Consider the following 22,278-nt stretch of genomic DNA (forward strand, 5'->3'; position numbering starts at 1 on the left):
TTGTGTATTGTCTGTTGTTTATGTATCCACTTTACACCTTTTGCACCTAATATATATAATTGCATTGAAAATTGTGCTGTTGTTGTTTTTCTTATACCACGTAGAGGTTGGCAACCCTAGGCATGGTCAGAACCCAGTCTCCACACACTTTTTTCAGGGAGTTTTCAGCCCTACCTTTGCCCTTGAAGTGACCATTGGGAAGGGAAAGAACTGGGCTCAGAGGTACTATGCCTGCTAAGGCAACTGCCAGCAGCTGTTAATAACTGTGAAGAAGACGGAGGGGGTGGCTTAGGGCTGTTGAAAAAAAATTCGGTAAAATTCAGATTCGGCAAAATTCAGCCCGTTTTTATTTGGGAAATGCTGAAGTCCGAAATCCCCCGCTTCGGGTCCATGCACTTCGGCATGAGATCCAGAGTTCGGGGGAAAATTTGGCCGAATAAAGCCATTAAAATCACAATCGCTCCTTTCCGCAGCGCGGGGGGCATTTTTTGGGGTAGAGGTCCCAAACTTTTAGCGTAGCTTGAGGGGACCCTTCTCGCAAGAACCCCCAGGTTTTGTGAAGATTGGGTCGGGGAGGCTGAGATATGGGCCCCGAAAGGGGTCCCCCCTACTTAATGTGCATCTCTGACAATGGGGGTTTGCAATTAGCAGAGCTTGCCGGCCACTCCCTAAGCTCCCAGCCCCGACAAACAGCTGAGCTGGGGGGAGCAAGGGCGGGACAGGTGCGAAGAAGTTTGCAACCCATGCAAAGCAACACGTTTGCAACCATGCAAACCATGCAAAGCAACACGTGCTGCCTGGGAGTTTGCAAACCATGGAAAGGAACAGAGGCATGCTAGCTATGCATAGGGAGCAGGAGGGGGTGGAATTTCCTGTTTTGCATCGGACTGGGGACCAGGCAAATGCATTCTTTAAGTCACAATTTGAAACCAGTTTTGAGCAAGCATCAAAATAGACCTAACCAATCTTATTAATTAAGGAAAACCTGAGGACACACAACTGAAGCCCCCCCCTCAAACCAGGGAGAGAGAGACTCGAGGGGGCACACACACCCCAGACAGAATGGGTGAAAGCCCCCTTTGGCTTCCCCCCCACCCACAGAAACTGCTCCCTCCCCACACACACACAGACTCTGCTTCCCTCCCCACACACACACAGGAGAAAAATTATAGAGAAAAGCCCCAAAATGGGTCTTACTGTGGATGTCTTCTGTTCCATCTTCTTCGCACCTGCCCCACCCTTGCTCCCCACAGCTCAGCTGTTTGTCGAGGCTGGGAGCTTTGGGAGTGGGAGGCAAGCTCTGCTAATTGCAAACCCCCATTGTCAGAGATGCACATTAAGGGTGGGGCGACCCCTTCCCGGCCCCATATTTCAGCCCCCCCGATCCAATCTTTACAAAACCTGGGGGGTTTTGCAAGAAGGTTCCTCTGAAGCTATGCTGAAAGTTTGGGGGCTCTTCCCCCAAAAATGCACCCCCTGCAGCCACAGAATGGCTCCAATGTGCACACGCACCTCCCCCAAGGGGGATCTCTCTCACACACAAACAGATACTCTCTCTTTCTCTCCCCGGGCCGCACAGCAGCTGGGCTCATGCACTCAATCGCCAACGATTGGCCAGAAGAAGACCCAGCTTGGCCACCGATTGGCCGCGGGAGAATGCTGCTTACTAACTGATGGTTATGCAGCTGTGCCGAACCCCGAATTTGCCGAATTTATTTGCTGAACACCCCGATCTTGCTGAATTCGGCTCCCTGTTTTCCCGTCTTTTTTGAGTTCGGTACCATCCGAACTAAAAACTGCTGAATCAGGGGGAATTCGGCTGTTTTTTGGTTCGGGACGAACCGAATCGACAGCCCTAGGGTGGCCGAAGTTGCTCTTGTACACACACCACAGTTCCAGTGCAGAGAAGGAACATTACACAGCCAATGCTTGGGTTGTTCTCCTTGAAGTTTTATTTATTTCAGTGAATGACACAATAAGCATCTTATTCTACATAATTCTTTTATCATAAAATCTGTTTCCCCCCAAATATTGTAGATAGTCTTCTGCACATTCTGTTACTAGGTAACAAAGTTGCCTATTAGTGGAACGTTCTGTACGGTTTTTCTATTCAGAGCTACGCAGAATGGAATATTGAATGTTGTGGGAATGTTGCTTTTTTTTTTTCTTGTTTCATTAGGTATCTGAGACATCCCCCAAGATATATCTTTTATGTCCAGATGCTATACACTTTATCAATATACATTTTATTGCAGTGGTAATTTTTAGCAAATCTGTTATCAGAACAGTTATGTAGCGTTGCTTGTAAATATGAACAATTAAAGTTCATCTGAAAGACATTAATGATTGTTCCTCCATGGGCGTGTATTAAAAAGATAATGAGAGACCTTGCCTGGGCTTTTGAGCAACTTCACCCACCTGTTTGATCATACAATTTACTACTTTGGAGTAATGTAGTATAGGGATCTTTGATATTTGTATTTTTGTGTTTATCTCTCTTTGATGTATCTTGTGTTATGGATTATTAGCATTATACTTTATTTTTCTAAACTTATATTAAGATTTTAAAAGGACATTATATTTAGCCCTTGGGTATTCCATTGCTTTGTTCCTCATGCTGCAAATACCCAGAAACTAGTGAGTTAATCTAGCTAAGGATCCATATTAACTCATTCCTGCATTATCTGTTGATTGCCACTTTAGGCAAACAAAAGAAAGATACATAGGGCACAATCTAAGAAAAGCTATCTTCCAGAAATTTATATGAGAATCAGATATGAAACTGATAGTGGCTACCATTCTGAAACAGGAAAGGTTGATGAAACCATCCATTCAACTTGTATTTGTTTTTTTGGGTTTTGTTTGTTTGTTTGTTTTTTAATGGACATAGAAGTGGATAAAAATAGATATAGACAGACCACATAAATATGGTTGCCAGCTCTAGGTTGGGAAATATCTGGAGATTTGGGGGGTGGAGCTGGAAGAGGACAGGGTTTGGGGAGGGGAAGGACTTCAATGCCATAGAGTCCAATTGCCAAAGTGCCCATTTTCTCCAGGGGAAATTATCTCCTGGAAATTATCAGCTGGAGATCAGTTGTAAAAGCAGGAGATCTCCAGCCACCACCTGGAGGTTGGCAACCCTACACATAAATATGACTGGGCATTTCAGGCAGAATGTTAAGGTATCCAAGACACATGGACCTTTCCTAAACTACTGCAAATATGAGTCTTTTCCCATTTCTGTGAAGTTTCACAGATTTCCACTTTGCTGTTAAAAAGGAGAGTAATAACCAGTATTAAGGATCACTGACTGTACTATTTCACACTATGGATTGGATCAGATGAGACATTTCTACAAGTGCAAGTATTTCCACTCATGGAGCTGGTTTTTCCCGCTTCCCCCTTCTCACAGCATCCCAAAATGCCTCCAGAAATTGCTTCCTTGGGGGACCCTTCTCCCCTGGTTAACAAGATTTTGGGAAGCATTTTGGCCTCTTGCAGGAGGGGGAACAGCAATATCACACATTGTGAGTGGAAATTCTTGTTCCTGTAGAAATGTTAGTCTGCATCCAGATCTATGATCAGTGAGCAGAAGTCAAGGCAGGAAGAAGCTATAATGAATTTGATCAAAAATATCTTGGCTGTCAATACTGTATTTTTACAAAGTGAAACGGCTCCAAGGAGAACAGTGCAATCAGAACATGCAATAAAAGTATTTATGGTACTGGCACATAAACAAAGCATCTAAATTGAGAAGCAAAATAAAAGCTCCAGTTTTCTCTCTGACATGAAAAAAACCCAATAAAAATGAGAGCTACATATTTTTGGATTTAAATGTTAGCATTCTGAATGTATGCTGTTAATGGAGATTCCAGAAATACAGAGTGGCAAAGCATGCCATATATTTCAAAGAGTTTAGAGTGGGGCTGAAGAGGAATTGGAGGAGGATTTTCTCACAAGCATTTTTGCATTCTTGAAAAGTACTGTCATTTTGTTTACTTTGTAACCTGCAAATGGGTAAGAAAGTTTGGGTGGGGGGAGAAATGAATCCCCCTTTCCAAGGCAACCAGCTCAATACTCCCTCACTTTACTGCCATGAAACTGCTGAAACATGATGAAATGGAGAATTGGACCAGTTGCCTTGGCAATGGAGATGCATTCTAAATATTGTCGAAGGCTTTCACGGTCAGAGTTCATTGGTTCTTGTAGGTTATCCGGGCTGTGTAACCGTGGTCTTGGAATTTTCTTTCCTGACGTTTCGCCAGCAACTGTGGCAGGCATCTTCAGAGTAGTAACACTGAAGGACAGTGTCTCTCAGTGTCAAGTGTGTAGGAAGATATAGTCAGAAAGGGGTTGGATTTGAGCTGAGTCATTGTCCTGCAAAAGTAATGTGCTAGTCATTGTCCTGTAAGTATCAAGATAATGTGCTAATGACGGTGTGGTATGTTAATATGGAACCATTGTATCCTGAAGTGATCTGTTAATGTATGAAGTCCAAAGCTAATCTGCATGGCTATTGTTGACTATAGTCTTTGTTAGTCTGGAGGTTTTTTAGGACAGGAAGCCTTATTCATTCTTAAACTCTCTTCTTTTCTGTTAAAGTTGTGCTGATGTTTATGAATTTCAATGGCTTCTCTGTGCAATCTGACAAAATAGTTGGTAGAATTGTCCAGTCTTTCGGTGTCTTGGAATAAGACCCTGTGTCCTGTTTGTGTCAGTCCATGTTCAGCCACTGCTGATTTCTCAGGTTGGCCAAGTCTGCAGTATCTTTCATGTTCTTTTATCCTTGTTTGTATGCTGTGTTTTGTGGTCCCGATGTAAACTTCTCCTCCAGACTAACAAAGACTATAGTCAACAATAGCCATGCAGATTAGCTTTGGACTTCACACATTAACAGATCACTTCAGGATACAATGGTTCCATATTAACATACCATACCGTCATTAGCACATTATCTTGATACTTGCAGGACAATGACTAGCACATTACTTTTGCAGGACAATGACTCAGCTCAAACCCAACCCCTTTCTGACTATATCTTCCTACACACTTGACACTGAGAGACACTGTCCTTCAGTGTTACTACTCTGAAGATGCCTGCCACAGTTGCTGGTGAAACGTCAGGAAAGAAAATTCCAAGACCACGGTTACACAGCCCGGATAACCTACAAGAGATGCATTCTGTCTGCCTGAACACAAGCGGTACAGTTTTATTTACCGACAAGTAAATTGACATGACTAAGTAATATTTTCTGCATGTGGTCATGATGATGTGATCCCTAATTAGCTGGGATCACACAGATAAGAGGAATATATTTACTTTGGACAGTCATTAAAATGGGGGGAAAGCTACTTGCAGTCCTAGGGGCAAGGGAGGAAACAATGTTGAGGAGTAAGAACAATACCATAGACCTGACCAGAATAAAATAGGCCACAGCATTGGCACAGCATAGGGACAGATCCTGCATTGGGCAACTCAACTGCTGCCCAATTTCATCCCATTCACCAGCCTACCTGCTGGGGGAACACACACAGAGTGGCAAATCCTGGGATCCCACATGATTCCCTTGCCACCTCATGGTGAGAGCCAGCCAACAGCCCCCAAGTGGGGCGTGCTGCTGTATGGCTCTGCCCCCAAAACCTTTTAAGCGAGTCCCCAAAACACAGGAGGTGGGCACGCAGGCACAGCCTCCCCCCGCAACTGGATCTGGCCCGATGCCCAAACCACTGACCCAAACTGTGATGAGAATGCCATTAATAACGAAGTATGCAGCAACACAACTGGTGCAAAAACAATAAAGCTATGGGAGGGGGGAGCCAGAACCATTTAAGGATGAAGCCCCTGCAGCAATCCTACTAAATAGGGAAGGGTTGCCAACCTAGGGTTGCCAACTGCCAAGTACTAGCTGGAGATCTCCTGCTATTACAACGGATCCCCAGCCAATAGAGATGAGTTCACCTGGAGAAAATGGCTGCTTTGGCAATTGGACTCTATGGCATTGAAGTCCCTCCCCAAACCCCGCCCTCCTCAGGCTCTGCCCCAAAAACCTCCCGCCGGTAGCAAAGAGAGACCTGGCAACCCTAGGCTGACCAGAGAGAAGCCTCAACTCCAGGTCTACCTGGAGCTCCACCCCTCCCAGGCCAGCCCCCAGAGGAGCAGATTGGCCAGCCTGGGCCTGCTTCAGGAGCCCACCCCACCAGGCTCCAAGCCAACAGAAACGCCTTGCCTCGTCTTGCTCCTGGCCCCATGGCCATAAACACAACTCCAGGTAAATCTGGGGCTGTTGCACTTCTCAGTTTTCATAAAAGAATTTTGTGCCAATCAACATAAATTAAGCACAAGGTTTTAAAGTCTCTGTTTTTCAGGATTCATTTCATCATGTAAGGCATTGACTTGGCATGTGCTTCAGAATATTAATATTTACAGTAGAATATTGAACGCAGAAATGTTCTTAATTGGGGTAGTGCCAAATTTTCCCATGGTCTGTTTACTGCAGTAGTTAACTCCTCTATTAAAACACATAACTTTTTAATGAGTAAAAGGAAACTTGTCTGTAATGCTGAAGCTAGTTCTTTCTCTTCAGCACAGAGATATTCCTTGTCATGATTCATTACAGTTGATGCTTTAGCCTGCTAAGATACAGGGGGGAAATAAAATAATTTCAGTAGTTCCATAGTAAGGGTACCTCTGCCAGACCAGTTGTACACCTAAATTTTGAGATATTTTAATAGAGGTCCAATGCTTTTATCTATGTGTGTGTTAAGTGCTGTCACATCACTTCTAACTTAATGGCACCCCTATGACCTCCAAAATGTCCTATTGTTAACAGCCTTGCTTAGGTCTTGCAAACAAGGCCCATGATTAGTCTTATCTGTATTACACTTTTATAATCACATTTATCTTTTTAACACAACATAGGAAGTTACAGTCTCCATCCACCACATATGCTCAGAACATTAGATGACTTTATAACCCAATTCTATAGGTCAACTGTCCATAGGCTGCTTTCTAGTGCATAACTGATCTCTTCCATGTTGCATATTGCCTATATATCCACTCCACATCAGAGCACAATTAACTCATGAGAGGTAGATCAGAGAGGTAGATCAAACAATTTACTGGCGTGATCATCATGTTTTAGAAGTCTGTAATGTGATTTTGACAATAAAGAACGAGTATGATTTTAGCAATAGGTGGAGTGTGTGCATTGTCCATTTATGTCTTTATCTGGGTAAAGAGGATCACTGAAATTTGTGATATAGATAAATTGGGTTGTTCATGTTCAGATGCAGCTGTGGATCTTCCATGAATGTTATATGCGAAGAGACAAAAGGAGTTTTTTCTGTAAAGGTATCCTGAAAATGTGAAAACCTATCAGCCTTCCTTCTGATGGCTTTCAGACATGCAGAGAAAAGGAAGACGCTTATGAAGAGTGATGGCAGGTGTCAGTTAAGAACTTGGAGGTGTGAAACTGCTAGCATAAATCATTATTGGGCGAGTCGCTGTGGTTCATTGCTTTTGTATCACCTCAAGCAAAAACATCAAAATAGGACTCAAGGTGGGAGGTGGAAAAAGACAGTGATCCCTGATGACTATGGTTGCCAGGTCTGGAAATACCTCGAGATTTGGGGGTGTGGGGTCTGAGGAGGGTGGGGTTTGGAGAGGGGAGGGACTTCAATGCCATACAGTCCAATTGCCAAAGCAGCCATTTTCTCCAGGGGAACTGATTTCTATCACCTGATCAGTTGTAATAGCAGGAGATCTCCAGCCACCACCTGGAGGTTGGCAACCCTACTGGTGACCCAGGATTGTGAGGACTACGCAGCCTGAATATGGGAACTCCCTATGCATATGAGCAACAAGGAACATTTGTGATATCTACATCATGTAAGACAGTGACTTCATACCAAGGACGTTTTTGCATGGTTGATTTGCCCTAGGTATGATACAGTTGGAAAGCGAGCCCCCTCCCCCCCGCTTCCCCACAGTATTGTGGTGCATCTGTCACCTCCCGTCCTTTCTCCGATCTTTCTCAAACCTGGTTTTCTGCAGAGTTTTGGGAAAGGGCTAGAGACTTACCTTTTTATGAAAGTTGGGAATACAGACAACCTGCTACATAGATTGTTGTAATAGGGTAACAATATTCAACTGCCAATTTAAAAACAATTTTTTGGAAAGGCCCTGGTGGCTGCCAGGGGTACAGCAGCAGGAAAACCTGCATTGTGGAAGCCCCATTGTATCAACAGCTGCAGTACCAACGTGGAAAATACACAATCCTGCCCCAATCTGGGAAACACCAAATGTTTTGTATTGTTACCACATTTATAAACTTCGGGAACACATGTTTTTATGATATAGCAAATTGTTGAATGATCATCCTGATCCTGTGTATATTTACTCAGAAGTTCGTTTCATTAAATTCATTGAAATTCACTCATCAATAAGTGTGCATAGCATTGGAGATTTATTAAGGTTGCATGTCAAAAGTGTTGTCATTTTCTCTCAATTCTTTGCAGTAGGATTTCTTTGCAGTATTTGCAGGTATCTTAATTTAGCACACTGCTAAGATTACTGAAGCAAGCTCTTTACTTAAAAGCTAGCTGAAAATACATCAAGGCAGGGGAAGGGATGGAGAGTTTCATTTGAATTTTCTTCTATCCCATGTCCCAGTCCATTTATTATGTCAGTGTCATGAGGGACTCAAGGGAAGCTGTGGAGAAACAAGCCACATTCAGCTGCATAGTTTTGCTTTGAGTTATAATTTTTATGTTATTTACATTATTTATTGTCTGCCTTTCTCACAGGGACTCAAGGTGGATTACACATAGCGAGTCATTACAATCAACAAAATGGGACATTCAAAAACTAATGCATTAGTATATTAGAAGTCTGGAACTACCAGAAAGAAACAGAAGCGTAGTATAAGTTTTAATTCAAATTTCAATACCTTTATTGGCATACCATCGAGCAATCAAACAGAGTATAACCTAGCCATTATACATCATTTTACCTTGCCTCTTAATTACATCACCAAGACATTTAGCCACAAATTCAATAATTTCAGAACTCCGGGAGGATAACAACAGGTTAATCTTGCTATCATCAGCTTGATCAGCATAATTTGAGAGAAAGGGATCTGTATAAGTATTACCATGACGCATTAAACGGTACAGAATTACATAATAGGATCCTACTTACAATATGCTATATAAAGGGCACAAGTTCCTATCATTTATCCAAGCAAGTTTGTGAAACCATTTTGTACTATGTAGGTTTATTACCTGCGCAGAAAAGCCCTGTTCACTAGTTCTGTTTTGCATAGAAGAGCCATCTCTGTCCCATAGCCTGGCCTGAATCCAGACTGAAAAGCATCTAGAGCAGATGAGTTATCCAAGAAGACTTGAAATTGGTTCACTACTGCTCTCTCAATACTTTGAACAGAAAGGCTAGATTAGAGACCGGGCAATAATTGGCCACATCATTTTTCTATAGGGATGGATTTTTAAGTAGCAGCCCATGGTTTGCTCTGAAGTGTGAAGATTGTTGGGAACCAATATCTGGCCTAACCAAAAAAAAGTTCAGTTTAATATATAGGACAATGGGTTGGATCCAACCAGATTTTCTGCTGGTTGAAAGGAAGAAGGGATCTTCTATGACCATAAAGAAATGCTATGATGCGAATCATAGAACCTGCATGTACAAAAGCCATGTTGAGCAAGGGCTGTAGTAGGGACAGAAATTGGGTGACTGGGTGAAACCAGCCCAATATTTTAAAGTCTGATTTGCAATTCAATAAATTTCACTGAGAAATTAGTACAAATTAAGTACCCCCTTGTTATCTTCTTCTTCTTCTAAGGTTGCCAAAATCATGGGAAAAAATGTCCTTCCCTTTTAAGAGAGGCTTAATGTGATGCTTTTTAACCAGGTGAGGTTATTTATCTCTGTGCCACGTAAAGCCTAGACTGCCCATTTCCACACATTTAAGCCTCTGTGAAAAGGACATTTTTTCCCTCCAGGTTGTTGACAATATTATCTTTCCTCCTTGTCGATGTCATTCATCCACTCATTTATTTTTTTTAAACTATTGCATTCTTGCATCTTTCACCATCATCACTGTATTTTTCCCATGTTGTGTAGAGGTATTTTAGCTTCCAACACACACTTTCTCTGCTATTATCCCACCTTGTGCACTGGAACACTGAACACCTTCTTATATGCCCATCTAGTTCACTGCTTTCTACTTCACCACTCCTCCTCCCCCTTTTGCTGTCTGCAAAATAGGTTTCAACAGTTAGGTGACAATTGCAAGGTGAAAGGAAAGTCTTCACATTTTCAGTTTTATTGGTTGTCTTTTTAAAAAGGATGCATACAAGCAATGGTGTAGGCAGATCTTGTCCTTTTAGTCTTTGGAACAGAAGTAACAGCAGCAACAGGTGAAAGAGGTGGACAGGTGAATTTCCCCCCTTAATTAAGGGAACAAAGGGCAGGAAAGAAGGCAGCTGAGAAAGGCAGGAGTTTGAAGCCTCTGACAGAAGCAGTACAGAAGCAGGCATCTCAAGAGAATTAAATCTTTTTGGGGAAAGTTGCCTTCTCTACTGTGAATTAATAAAGAAGGCCCCTTTGCTCCTCTCCTTCCTTTCTCCACTTTCTCCCTTCTTTCCTAGTATTTAAAGGAAGCTGCTCAATGGACTATTGCCACTAATGAATGTTGTTGATTTTGTTTCTGCTGTGATGCCATACTCCTCAGGCGCATGTAAGCAAATAAAAAGTTTTTAATACAATATGTCAAGACAATTTTTCATGTTTCATGATATTCTTACAACAATCACCTTTTTACACCCCATTTTTAAAGAATAATATGAATAATATACTTTCCATTTATCTTGGAATTCTTTAATCTTTTGTTGACATTGGGCGAAAACGCACGGTCGCTTTAGCCTCCTTTATTCCCTGTTTCAGCCAGGATTCAGCCAGGATCGAACGCACGTTTGGCGAAACGCATGCGTTTGATCCTGGCTGAATCCTGGCTGAAACAGGGAATAAAGGAGGCTAAAGTGACCATGCGTTTTCGCCCATAGTTTGTCAATTTTGCCATTATTGTATATTCGATGCAGGTTTTGTTGAAAGAGAGTGACCAGTCCAGGACCCTTAACGCATGGCTAGGTTCTCATTTGTTTGTCCATGCTCTGTCTCATGCTTTGTGATCCCTCGTTCAAAAAATTGAACGCATGAGGCAACAGGCCATGGACAGACAAATGCCAGAACAAGGGGCACCTTCCCCACCAGGTAGAAGCCACTGTCCAATCCCAGTGGCAGCACCTTTCCGCCCACCCCACCCCGTGCCTCTCTCCCCCCCAGCTCCCTCCCCCTCCCCCTCTCCCCAGCACCTTCAATCAGCCTGCATCCCAGAGCCCCACCGTCCAAGGCAGAGTGGTGGCTTCCTGTGCCCACGCCACAGGAAGGAAGGACAGGAAAACCCAGGGAAGTGCCGGAAGGGGGAGCGTTGATCCCACAGGCGGGAGACGAGATGTGTTTTGCCTGTGGAGATTCACTACAGTATCGCAGGACAAAACAGCCATGCGTTAACTCCCCAAGTCACCCAATGAGAAAACAGCAGATTGGAATTTGAACTTGAATTCTCCTATTCCTAGTCCAACCAGCTGCTAAACTTTGAGACTGATCTAAGCCCCAAAATTTCCTTGAATGAGAACACTGTTGACAAGAAAGGTAATGGAATGATTTTTAAAATTGAAGAATAGAACATAAAGCCAAGTCCCTTTACTTGAGTGAATGCAGAACCAATGCATTCTCCTTCATACATCCCCAGAGCAACCAAACAGATTTCATAACAGGTGATGCATATAACAGGGAGAACTTCAGAGGCATCAAATTATTAGATGTTGAATAGGTCTAATCTGTGCAAATCAATAGTTCACTGTGGAATAAAAGCTACCTTGAAATATTCACATAACCTATCCTATGTGAGACTCCCCATTGCCCCTGGGAATAAAATGCTGCATCTCTGCATTAGTTAAGATGAAAGCTTAGATCGTCTACAATCTTAGATGATACTAAAGCAATTACATTTTGCATCTCAGCCACGAGTACAGTCATAGATCTTCTGTTCCGAAGCCAAAAGTTCTACCTCATTAGATGTAATAATTTGTACTTAATCATTTATATGTTGGCAATGGGATGCATTTTATAGCAGCAAAATTACTTCCTAACAATAAAACAAAAGGCAGAAAAAATGATTAATTACAAGGGACTTATGTAACATGATAATCTAGAAATAAAAAGTGCAATCTAAAAACCCGCTACCAGTGTTTCAAAATAGCATAAATATTTTACAGCCAAATTTCTGTCAAATCTACCCAATTGTATTTCATTCTCAGTTGTGGTTAATGTATGCTACACAACCAGATGAAGTTGAAGAGTTGAAGAACTAGAGCTCTTCAGGTCATACCTCTGGAATACTCAGTTCCTAGGGGCGGAGGAGAAGTAACACAGCTAGAACTTGTTCAGCTGTTGCTAGCCAGCTAACAGGCTGTTCTTTGCTTCCACCCCTGTAATCAGAATATACAGCTTTAGGCAGTACCTTCTCTCCATTTGCAATGGCTTCTGAGAGCCATCCTGAGGATTTGATGATAATGCTGCATACTTGATGGATTAAAGTAGTGGACTAAAGGTTAAAAGCCACTGATTTGGATCGATTTCATTACACTTTTTGTCTTAGTTTTCTAATTAAACTGTCTTGGTTGTTCTTTGTGGAGAAAGAGATAAATTGAAGTGTATTTCCCATTGATTCATTTGGAAGACTCAGCAGTTTTCACCAGTATCAGCCATGATATTCTATTGAACCAATTGCTTACTCTGGACTCTCTGCTCTTGTGCCTTGAATTAGAAGTAAGGGCAGGTGGATTGCTGCTCAACTCCTTGGCACTTGGGAGTGGATCCTTCAGGGATTTTGAGGTGCTGTTTGTTGGCATGGATTGAGGAATCAGCCTGTTCTAGGTGGGATTGTAATCTCCCTAAATAGTAGATTTACAGTTTGGAGATACTATTCAGTTGGTTTCTGCAGATGGTCACCCAAACTTCACCTTCAGCACATATTGCTTTTTACTAAATTTGGTTCATTCACCAATTGTGCCCTTTCCTGGGAAAACACTGTAGATTTTATCACATTTATCCATGCTCTGGTTACATCTAGATTATATTAAACCATGCATTCTTTCATGTCTTTGATTACTGCTCGGAAGCTTCAATTAGTTCAGAATCTGGCTGCAAGACTGATACACATCCTTGGAGCACATCCTTGGGGTCACTGAGTCTATTGACCATCCAGTTCTTCAATTTTTATGCCAGATAGCAGGAGGACCAAGCTGTGTGGCAGGGACTGCACTCCGATTGGAGTTTGCACAATACTCATTGGAGCCCAGAGCCCAGAGCCCAGATAGGTGCCTTCGACTTAATACTGAAGGCCCTCTCTTCAATGCCCAATACCCGGGTGCATTTCCAGTGCATTTAGTCACTTATCAGAGCTGTGTCTTCTGCTAAACTTCTACAGGTACAATTTCATACTGTTTACTATCACAGATTAGATTAGTTGACACTCAAAAAAATGATTTCCACCCCATGATTTAGATTTATTAGATTTCTGCTCTCACAGGGGTATAAAGTTTTATTTACTGGTGCTTTTTCTTCTGTCTTTTATATTAATAAATGACAACAAGCCTGAATAAAACACATATTAATGTGCCTGAAAATATGTACTTCTTTAAAAGAATACATTTTTTTTAGAAATGTATATTCATATTTGGGAAGATGGATAGTTTCAAGGGCAAAGGCAACTGTTTTCCATTTCTGAGAGTCAAATGAGACCGGATGCTAGGAGATCCATAAATGGATCTATCAATGGATCTATCATTGCAGGCTAAATGTAGGCCATTGCATGGCAGCAGAATTGTGTTTAACCCTTCCTCCACACACACTCTTTTGCCATTCAGAACCATGTCTTCCCTGGCTGTTATTAACCCTGAAAGGAAAAAAAGAGAGAGGTACTTCCATTCACAGGTCAATCTGTGTCCCATCTAGTTTGGCTCTGAAACACACCCATCTATGTGATTCTTCCTGGGTGCAATTATTGTCTGTACCGTATATACCCGTGTATAAGCCGACCCGCGTATAAGCCGAGGTGCCTAATTTCTCCCCCAAAATGGGGGAAAATTAGGCAGCCGCGTATAAGCCGAGGGTCAGCTTATAACCCCTCCCCCCCCCGCAGGCTTACCTTCTGGACTCCTGGTGGCGGGAAGCAGCGGATCCGGTGGGGGTGGCCTTCCTGCAGCTGCAGGAGGGCCCCCCCAGGCCACTCCTGGTGGCGGAAAGTGGTGCGGGCCCGGCGGGGGCGGCGGCGCGGCCTCCCTGCAGCCACAGGGGGCCTTTGGAGGCCGCTCCCGGCCGGGAAAAGGTGGCAGGGCTGGCGGATCGGCCTCCCTGTGGCCGCAGGGGGCCTTTAGAGGCCGCTCCCAGCCGGGAAAAGGCGGCGGGGGTGGTGGCGCGGCCTCCCTGCAGCCGCACTGGGCCTTTGGAAGCAGCGGATCTGGTGGGGGCGGCCTTCCTGCAGCTGCAGGAGCCCCCCCCCCAGGCCGCTCCTGGCCGGGAAAAGGTGGGGGCAGCGCGCGGCCTCCCTGTGGCTGCAGGGGGCCTTTGGAGGCCGCTCCCGGCTGGGGAAAGGCGGTGGCGGTAAGCTCCCCCCTCCCTCCTCCCTCCTTCCTCCCCCCTCTACCGTATTGACCCGCGTATAAGCCGAGTTCGGCTTTTTCAGCCCTTTTTTTGGGCTGAAAAACTCGGCTTATACGCGAGTATATACGGTATTTATTCTGTGCAAGGAACAGGAGCTCGCAAATTTAGATTGGTTACATTTGATCACTTCCTAGTTTGGCTCATGTCCTGCTCACCAGTCACCAGCAGTGAGCTGATCTAACTCTAGTCCAGCTGCCAGGCTGGACTTCTTGTACTACAAAGGAGAACCAGGCCAAGGGCTGGCAGAGCTGTCCTGTTGCTTACTGAGCCAGTCTTGGAGCTGGCTCAGAGCACCAGTAAACGCGAATAGATTGTGCCTTTGTACTACCAACATATTACCATATTCCATGACCTGCTGCAATTCAAAGGGTGTTGTGGCATAGGGTACTAAAGGACCAGATAGAAGCTGTTGCCTTTTGCAGCACAAAAGAAATTATGCAATGCAAGGCTACTGTTAATACTATGGGAAGAAGGGTGAAAGGTGTCACTTAGGGAACTTACCAATGTGTATGTTAAAACGATAGTATGCATTCACTCTCCAGAACGACTTTAGCCATGCTGTCACATCATGTATGCTCACTAAATGGAAGCACTAAGAACAAAATCATGTTGTATAATAACTTGCTAGTGCAAAAGAAACATTTGTGAGAAGCCGTCATTTGCCTTCTCATTTCAAAATGGGAGTACTGCTCCAAGGATGCTGTGGGGGAAAAAATCTCTACCATGAAATGCATACATATTTCAGTTGAAATACCATACCTCTTTCATACTTAACTGATTAGATTAACTGAAGCTCCAAATGCAGTGAGGAAATGCATTAATGAATGCTTAGACTATAAAAAGCCGAACTTCCTTCAGCAGTACTCTTAGATTTCAGGCAAACATTTAATTGTTGCCTAGAGCAGTGACATAAATGCCTTTTTTTGAAAATCAGGTGTAGCAAAGTGGACTGCATTAAGTCATTTGCTTTAAAGGCAGTTGTTTAAAATAGCTTTTTAATTTCAGCATTACACATTTTTGAGTTGACTGCTTTTGTAGGTGAATACATCTGTTAATACTTCTTGCCATTTTCAGCTGCCTGCCATGGCTCAGTCAGTAACATATTTTTGGTATTGTCAGATAAAGAATGTTTTGTTCCTTAGGACTTTCACTAACAGTTTCTGAATTATATATATGAAAAGCAGGTTATTTAATAGAATAAAAATGCACAGTAGCATAATGCACAGAATCATAACTTATCTGTCTTAAGAAGGAAGGAACCAGTAATTAAAAAGTCCCTTTGTACAACAAAAGTTGATTCATTTTTTTTCTCATATTCATCACTTACTTTCCTCAGAGTGTTTTGCATATTATCATGACTAATTTATAAGGGAATCATTGTCAAAGCAAAAGTTGTACCAGGTCCCTTCTTTGCTAAGAATCCATTTCTCTTTTGAGAGCAAATTCTGGTTATCTCTTCTTTGGCAGCATCTTACATTTCCTTTTCTAAAATCTCTGTGTTAAGCAAAAATTGATTCACTCTTCCATTTCACAGTTTATATGCGCACCTGATTAGGGATATATTCCACCCTCACAAAGGAGCTATATGTAGATTTTGAGATTGTTGTCAGGTTTTGTTTTTAAGCTTTATTTTAGGAATCATACAAGGATTTGTGGGGAACCTCTCATTTCCTCTTGTATCCCCCTCCCCATAGCCTCCCCTTTCCTGCTTCCCCCCTGTCAATTTTTAAAAAATATTTTCAAGTCCCCCACCCCACCCTAGTATCTTTGACTAATCAAAACCAAGACTTGGGAAGTTCTGCAGTATGCTTAGCAAACCCCCCCCCCCCATGGCAAATGAGATCTTAGAACACAGCCTCACGAGATCTCAGTGTGCATTGATCTCCTAAAGTTACAAACATTGCTTGTGTTAGTTTGCAGTTTAACCTGCCATTTTTAATTTTAAGATTTCAGATTTTTCACCTATGTTAGTATCCATAGGACAGCCCTGCAGTGGCTGATCTCATTTCTCCAAGATTGGGGACAGAGGGTGGTACAAGGGGGGAGGATGTTCCCATGGTACCCTTTGGTATTGCCCACAGGGGGCAATCCTCTCCCCAATGTCATTTAATATCTTCATATGTCTCCTCACCCACCTGGTCTGGAGTTTTGGGCTGGGTTGTCATCAGTATGCAGATAACACCCAGCTTTATCTGTTGGTGGGAGGCCATCTGGATGCCACCCCGGATGTATTGGCCAGGTGTCTGGAGGCCGTGGCGGGATAATTAAAGCAGAGTTGGCTGAAATTGAATCCATTGAATACAGAGGTCCTGTGGCTGGGCTGGGAAGATACGGGGTTAGGGGGCCAGATCCCAGCTCTTGATGGGTGCATTTAACACCAATTAACACCAGCAGCCTTTGTCAGGAGCTTGGGGGTGATCTGGATGCCTCCCTTTCAATGGAGGCACAGGTCACTGCTGTAGCCAGAGTCACATTTTATCATCTTCACCAGGCAAGGCAACTGGTGCCCTTCCTCTCTTGCCCTGACCTAGCCACAGTGATCCATGCAATGGTCACCTCCAGATTAGACTACTGTAAATCGCTTTACGCAGGGCTGCTCTGGAAACTTCAATTGGTCCAGAATGCAGTGGTCCTTACAAGGACCCATGGAGGGCACAAGTTTGACCAGTGTTCCACCAGCTGTACTGACTCCAGAATGAATACTGAATCAGGTTTAATATTTTGATATTCAAAGCCCTAAACGGTCTCGGATCATTGTGTCAGCAATGCTGATTCTATGACCTTAGGCAGATCATGAGAGGGAGGGCATCTTGGGCATCTTCTGGGAATGGCGTATGGGTCACTGGGGGTGTGGGGGTGGGGAGATAGTTGTGAATTTCCTGCATTGTGCAGGTGGTTGGACTAAATGACCCTGGTGGTCCCTTCCAACTGTATGATTCTATGATTTGCGGGACCGTCTCTTCCGTTACACTCCCCAAAGGGCTCTTCGCTCTGCTGGAGAAAATCTACTGATGATCCCTGGCCTGAAAGATGTCTGGCTGAGCTCAACCAGGGCCAGGGCCTTTTTGGCGCCTCTTCCTAAGCCTATTCACGCACGCCTGGAGAAAGAAAAAAGCCGTTTCGTGGCTTTTTTTTGTTTTCAACAGGGCTAAAAGCCCCATTGAAAACAGTGAGGCTGCGCCTGCTAAAAAGCCTGCTAAAAAGCCTGCTAAAAAGCAGGCGTAGCACCGCCATTCCCGGTGCCGGCGTACCGTGGCGAACCGGGATAGGAAGCCCCCTAACCAGTGGCTCCTCCCCCCGGCTGGCCCTGGAATGCCCCCCTGCACCGGTGTGGCCTTTCTACGCTGTGGCCTGTGCCACAGAGAGACCACGTCGGCATAGGGGCGAGGTGCAGTCCTGCGGCGCTCAGCCGGCGGCAGGACTGGCCTTGCCGCCAGCCTAAGTGCGTGTAATCGCCCGATTACATGCACTTACGCTGGCGGCGAGATCACACCGCCTCCAAAGAACTTTCAGCCCAATTCTCAGGAACGGGCTGTTAGTTGTAGCAGCTTCCAGCTTTATTGTTGCCCACCTGGATAAATTCACCACTTATTTTGAATGTGTTAAGTATTTGTTAGCCTTTAGAGGTAGGTGCTCAATGATTGCTTTTTCCTTTAAGAACATAACCAATGAAATTGCCTTGATACTTTAAACATGCTCAAGCATTATTTCACCAATGTTTTGCATCAGAATATCAAACAGGTATCTAATATCTGATGCTGCTGTACTCATTTTCCACTTATTCATTTACAAAAAAACCTTTAGTAATGAAATCCCTAACTGAATCCAGAACTAGAGAGGCTGAGGCTGATGGTGCTCTTAATGGTGTAGCCTTTTTAAAAATGTAACTATGACTAATGAGCAGCAGTGGAATAAAGAACCCAGATTGGCCACGGTAGTCAGAGTAATTACCCTGTTTCTAAAATTAATTTCAACACGACCTATTGTGCAGTGTTCTTGTTTCATATGATAATTTCATAAACAAAAAATGGAGATGGTGGGTGAAAATGTGGGCTATGGAAATAATTTATATCCATGAGAAAAATAATTGTCAAAAATCTCCACATATAATTATCTGCATGTATAAATGTATCTTGCTAAGGGTTTTTTCAGCCAAATGCCCAACAAACCTTTCATTGTATATTCTTTGTCTTTCTTTCAAAGGCAGCATCTTTTTATATAAAATTATTTTGCTTGAAGGATATATTTAATATTAAGGGAAATGTTTATTTTAGAGTAAGGGTGTGGATATTTGGGGGGGCATGGCTCACTGGTAGAGCATCTACCCAGCATGCAGGCGGCCCCAGATTCAATCCCTGGCATCTCCACTAAAAAAGGTCAGGTAGTAGGTGATGGAAAGACCTCTACCTGGGACCTTGGAGAGCCACTGCCAATCTGAGTAGACAGTATTGACCTTGGCGGGCCAATGGTCTGATTCAGTATAAGGCAGCTCCATGTGTTCATGGGTTTTGTTGCCCAGCTTGTTAATTGTGAGAAGAAAGAATGAAACTTTTTTTTAATGTAAAGAGACTGGAAGTCACCTGTGTGGAACATCTGGGGTGGGGAATGGCATGGGCAAGAATGAAACTTTTGTGTCTGATGTGTCATCTCACCTCTGTACTTCTTGCAGAGCCCATGTATTGATCTTCTTTTCTTTATCTTGCATTCTTTTTTTTAAATGCCAGTTTTATTAAAATAGAAATCTGACAAGCTGGCTTCTAATAAAGTGAATTACTGACATGTTATTAATATAATCTATATAGTCTGATAATGAAACATACATGAAAAGCTGATATTCTTATTTTTCTTTTGCCTTCATACCTTTCAGTATTCTGGCAAGCTTACTGTATCAGCAGAGGCACAGCATACAGTGTTAAAACAGAGCAGTGCAGAAAAGGGTGTATTTATATATTGCAGGAGGTCTGCTAACACCTTTATGCTGACTCAAAATAAGCATTCCATTTGGCATTTTACATATCTTACCATGTTTATTCTCATATGCTTTTCTTTTTCACAATCTAGCATGCTGCTTCTAGTCTTCAGACATCAAACTAGACATCTGCTTTGACTTTTTAACATATTAGACATTTGCCAAAAGAAGATATCAACTACACAATATGCTCTTTAAAAAAAACTTAATTGAAGAGAATTCTGAACCTTTCTTTTCTACAACAGCAGCAAAATAATATAGGTAGTACATATGTTGTCTTCCAGGGTGAAAAACAGAGAACGTAGGGAAGAATTACATGTAGTTCTTTTCTGTTTGGGTTCCACCCTTTTCTTATACTCGGGTGACATACATGGATTATCCTATTTTTATCTCTATAATGATCCTGTGTGATAATCTGGGAGTTTCGTGGCTATGGGGACGTGCTTGTACATTGTCTGTCAGTACATTTTCTAATTTGCGTTCAATTTGATTATTTGTTATTAATAAATCCTTGAATATTGCATAGGTGAAATTATTACACGGGTACAGAAGAAAACACAACACATAAAGTATTTGTGACTTTATTATTTTTGCTAATTTTCAATCCTAATCTGATTTCAGCATGTCAATAGATGAGCTGGGTTTCTGTAAGGTACAATATTGCAGTTTAATTATTATTATTAGGTTATTTTAGGAATTTTTTAAAAATGGAAACATGCCACTGATCCACATAAGCCACTGTCTGGTGGCAGAACTACCACATGTAACTTCCAAGTAATTTTATCCAACTTTTTTTTTTTTGACTATAGGAATGACTTGTCAAGCCCGAACATCATACACAGAAGATGAAGTTCTCTGGGGTCATCGATTCTATCCTGTTATTTCCTTAGAGGAAGGATTCTTCAAAGTAGACTATTCCCAGTTCCATGCAACATTTGAAGTCCCTACTACACCTTACAGTGTAAAGGAACAGGAAGAAATGCTTCTTATGTCCTCCCCTTTAATAGCACCAGCTGTAAGTAACTCTAAAGAAAGGAATAATTCTGTGGAATGTCTAGATGGCCTAGAGGACATTGGTACAAAGATACCATCAAAACTGCAAAAAATGACAGGAAGGGAAGATTTTCCTAAAAAGCTATTGAGGATGAGTTCTACTACTTCAGAAAAAGCCTACAGTTTGGGGGACCTACCTATGAAACTTCAGCGAATAAGTTCTGTTCCTGGCAATTCAGAAGAGAAACTGGTATCTAAAACCACAAAAATGTTATCAGATCCCATGAGTCAATCTTTGGCGGATTTGCCACCAAAACTTCAAAAATTATCAGGAGGCAGAATGGACGGAAACCTCCCTCCCAAGCTGAGGAAAATGAATTCTGATCGATTTACATAACATGAACAGACCTTTAGGTAATATTTCATGTTTGAATTGCCATCACTCCAATTTGGGCTGGAAAACCATACACTGGAAACTGTCTTTGATTACCAGTTTTCCTTAGATCTACATGCACTCTGCGACAATGCTCTCCCCTGAGGTCGAAAGACTATGTTGAATTCTACAATCAAAGATCTAAAATTCAGCTTGGGGCCATATGAAAGCTAATATTAATCGGCATGTAGTATCACAACAAGCATGCAATAATAGTACGCAAATTTTGCATATAGTTTTATGGCATGATTCTTACTATATTTATACTGTATATTCTTGGGGGGAAACATGTAAATGGGGTGTTACTCTCTTATATTTCTTAAGCATTAAATAGTAGGTAAACATAAAAGTGGGTAACAAACAGGGCAGAATATAGGTTAGTTTTTTAATGGGCACAGTCCAACCAAAGTTAAACACTGTGAACTCAGTTTATTTGCTTGCCACATCCTCCCAATTCTCCACAAGATGCAGGGTATTTTTCTGCCATTGACCCTGTCTCTCTTCCATTGGAAGCCTTCCTGTAAGTGGAGAATCACATAGGAAGAGTGGGCAACATAACAAATCAATTGGATCTGCCTCATTTTAAGCAAACTCTCAAATCTTTCCCGTTTCAGTCAGTGAAGCTTCAAAGTGTTTTGCTTCGGCTGAATCATGCCCAGTAAAAAAAATTTCTGATGTAAATTGTGATGTTTTGTTCAGAGAGTTTATACCGCATGTTTTCTTTGTTAAATAAGGCTATAGGTATTACAAATTCTGACTCACCAAAACTTTTAGCCTTAAATACCTTACTTTATTGTTTGCTTTATAAATTTTCTGTCAGGCTTCAGCAAATACACAGCGTTTCAGGCAATAGACCTTCAATCCAGGCAGAGCAGCGATTCAAAGATTTATTTCAGAAGTCAGTGATTTCAGTAAGAGACGCGCAAGGTTGGAATACATGACAGGGGGAGTGTGGATACATTTATAGGGCTGATACAATAGGGTTACAGGAACAAAGAGACAATGTAGTCGTTTCCTGCTGGTAACGACTTAAGTAACACTGAAACAGAAACAATGATGAACAATCAGTGGAGGAGATGG

At 42.6% G+C, this 22,278-nt stretch overlaps 1 protein-coding gene across 1 annotated transcript in view; it reads left to right on the plus strand.

Moving 5' to 3' along the window:
- Positions 1–21,474, plus strand: part of KCNJ3 (potassium inwardly rectifying channel subfamily J member 3) — a 143,215-nt gene extending 121,741 nt beyond the window's left edge. Inside the window, exon 3 of the mRNA XM_056861048.1 lies at positions 20,582–21,474. Within this exon, the coding sequence (XP_056717026.1) occupies positions 20,582–21,162 (581 nt within the window). The 3' untranslated portion in view covers positions 21,163–21,474. The remainder of the gene's footprint in view (positions 1–20,581) is intronic.
- The last annotated feature ends 804 nt before the right edge of the window (positions 21,475–22,278 follow it).

This window comes from Euleptes europaea, chromosome 15 (assembly GCF_029931775.1).
Source record: "Euleptes europaea isolate rEulEur1 chromosome 15, rEulEur1.hap1, whole genome shotgun sequence".
In the NCBI taxonomy this organism is placed as follows: domain Eukaryota; kingdom Metazoa; phylum Chordata; class Lepidosauria; order Squamata; family Sphaerodactylidae; genus Euleptes; species Euleptes europaea.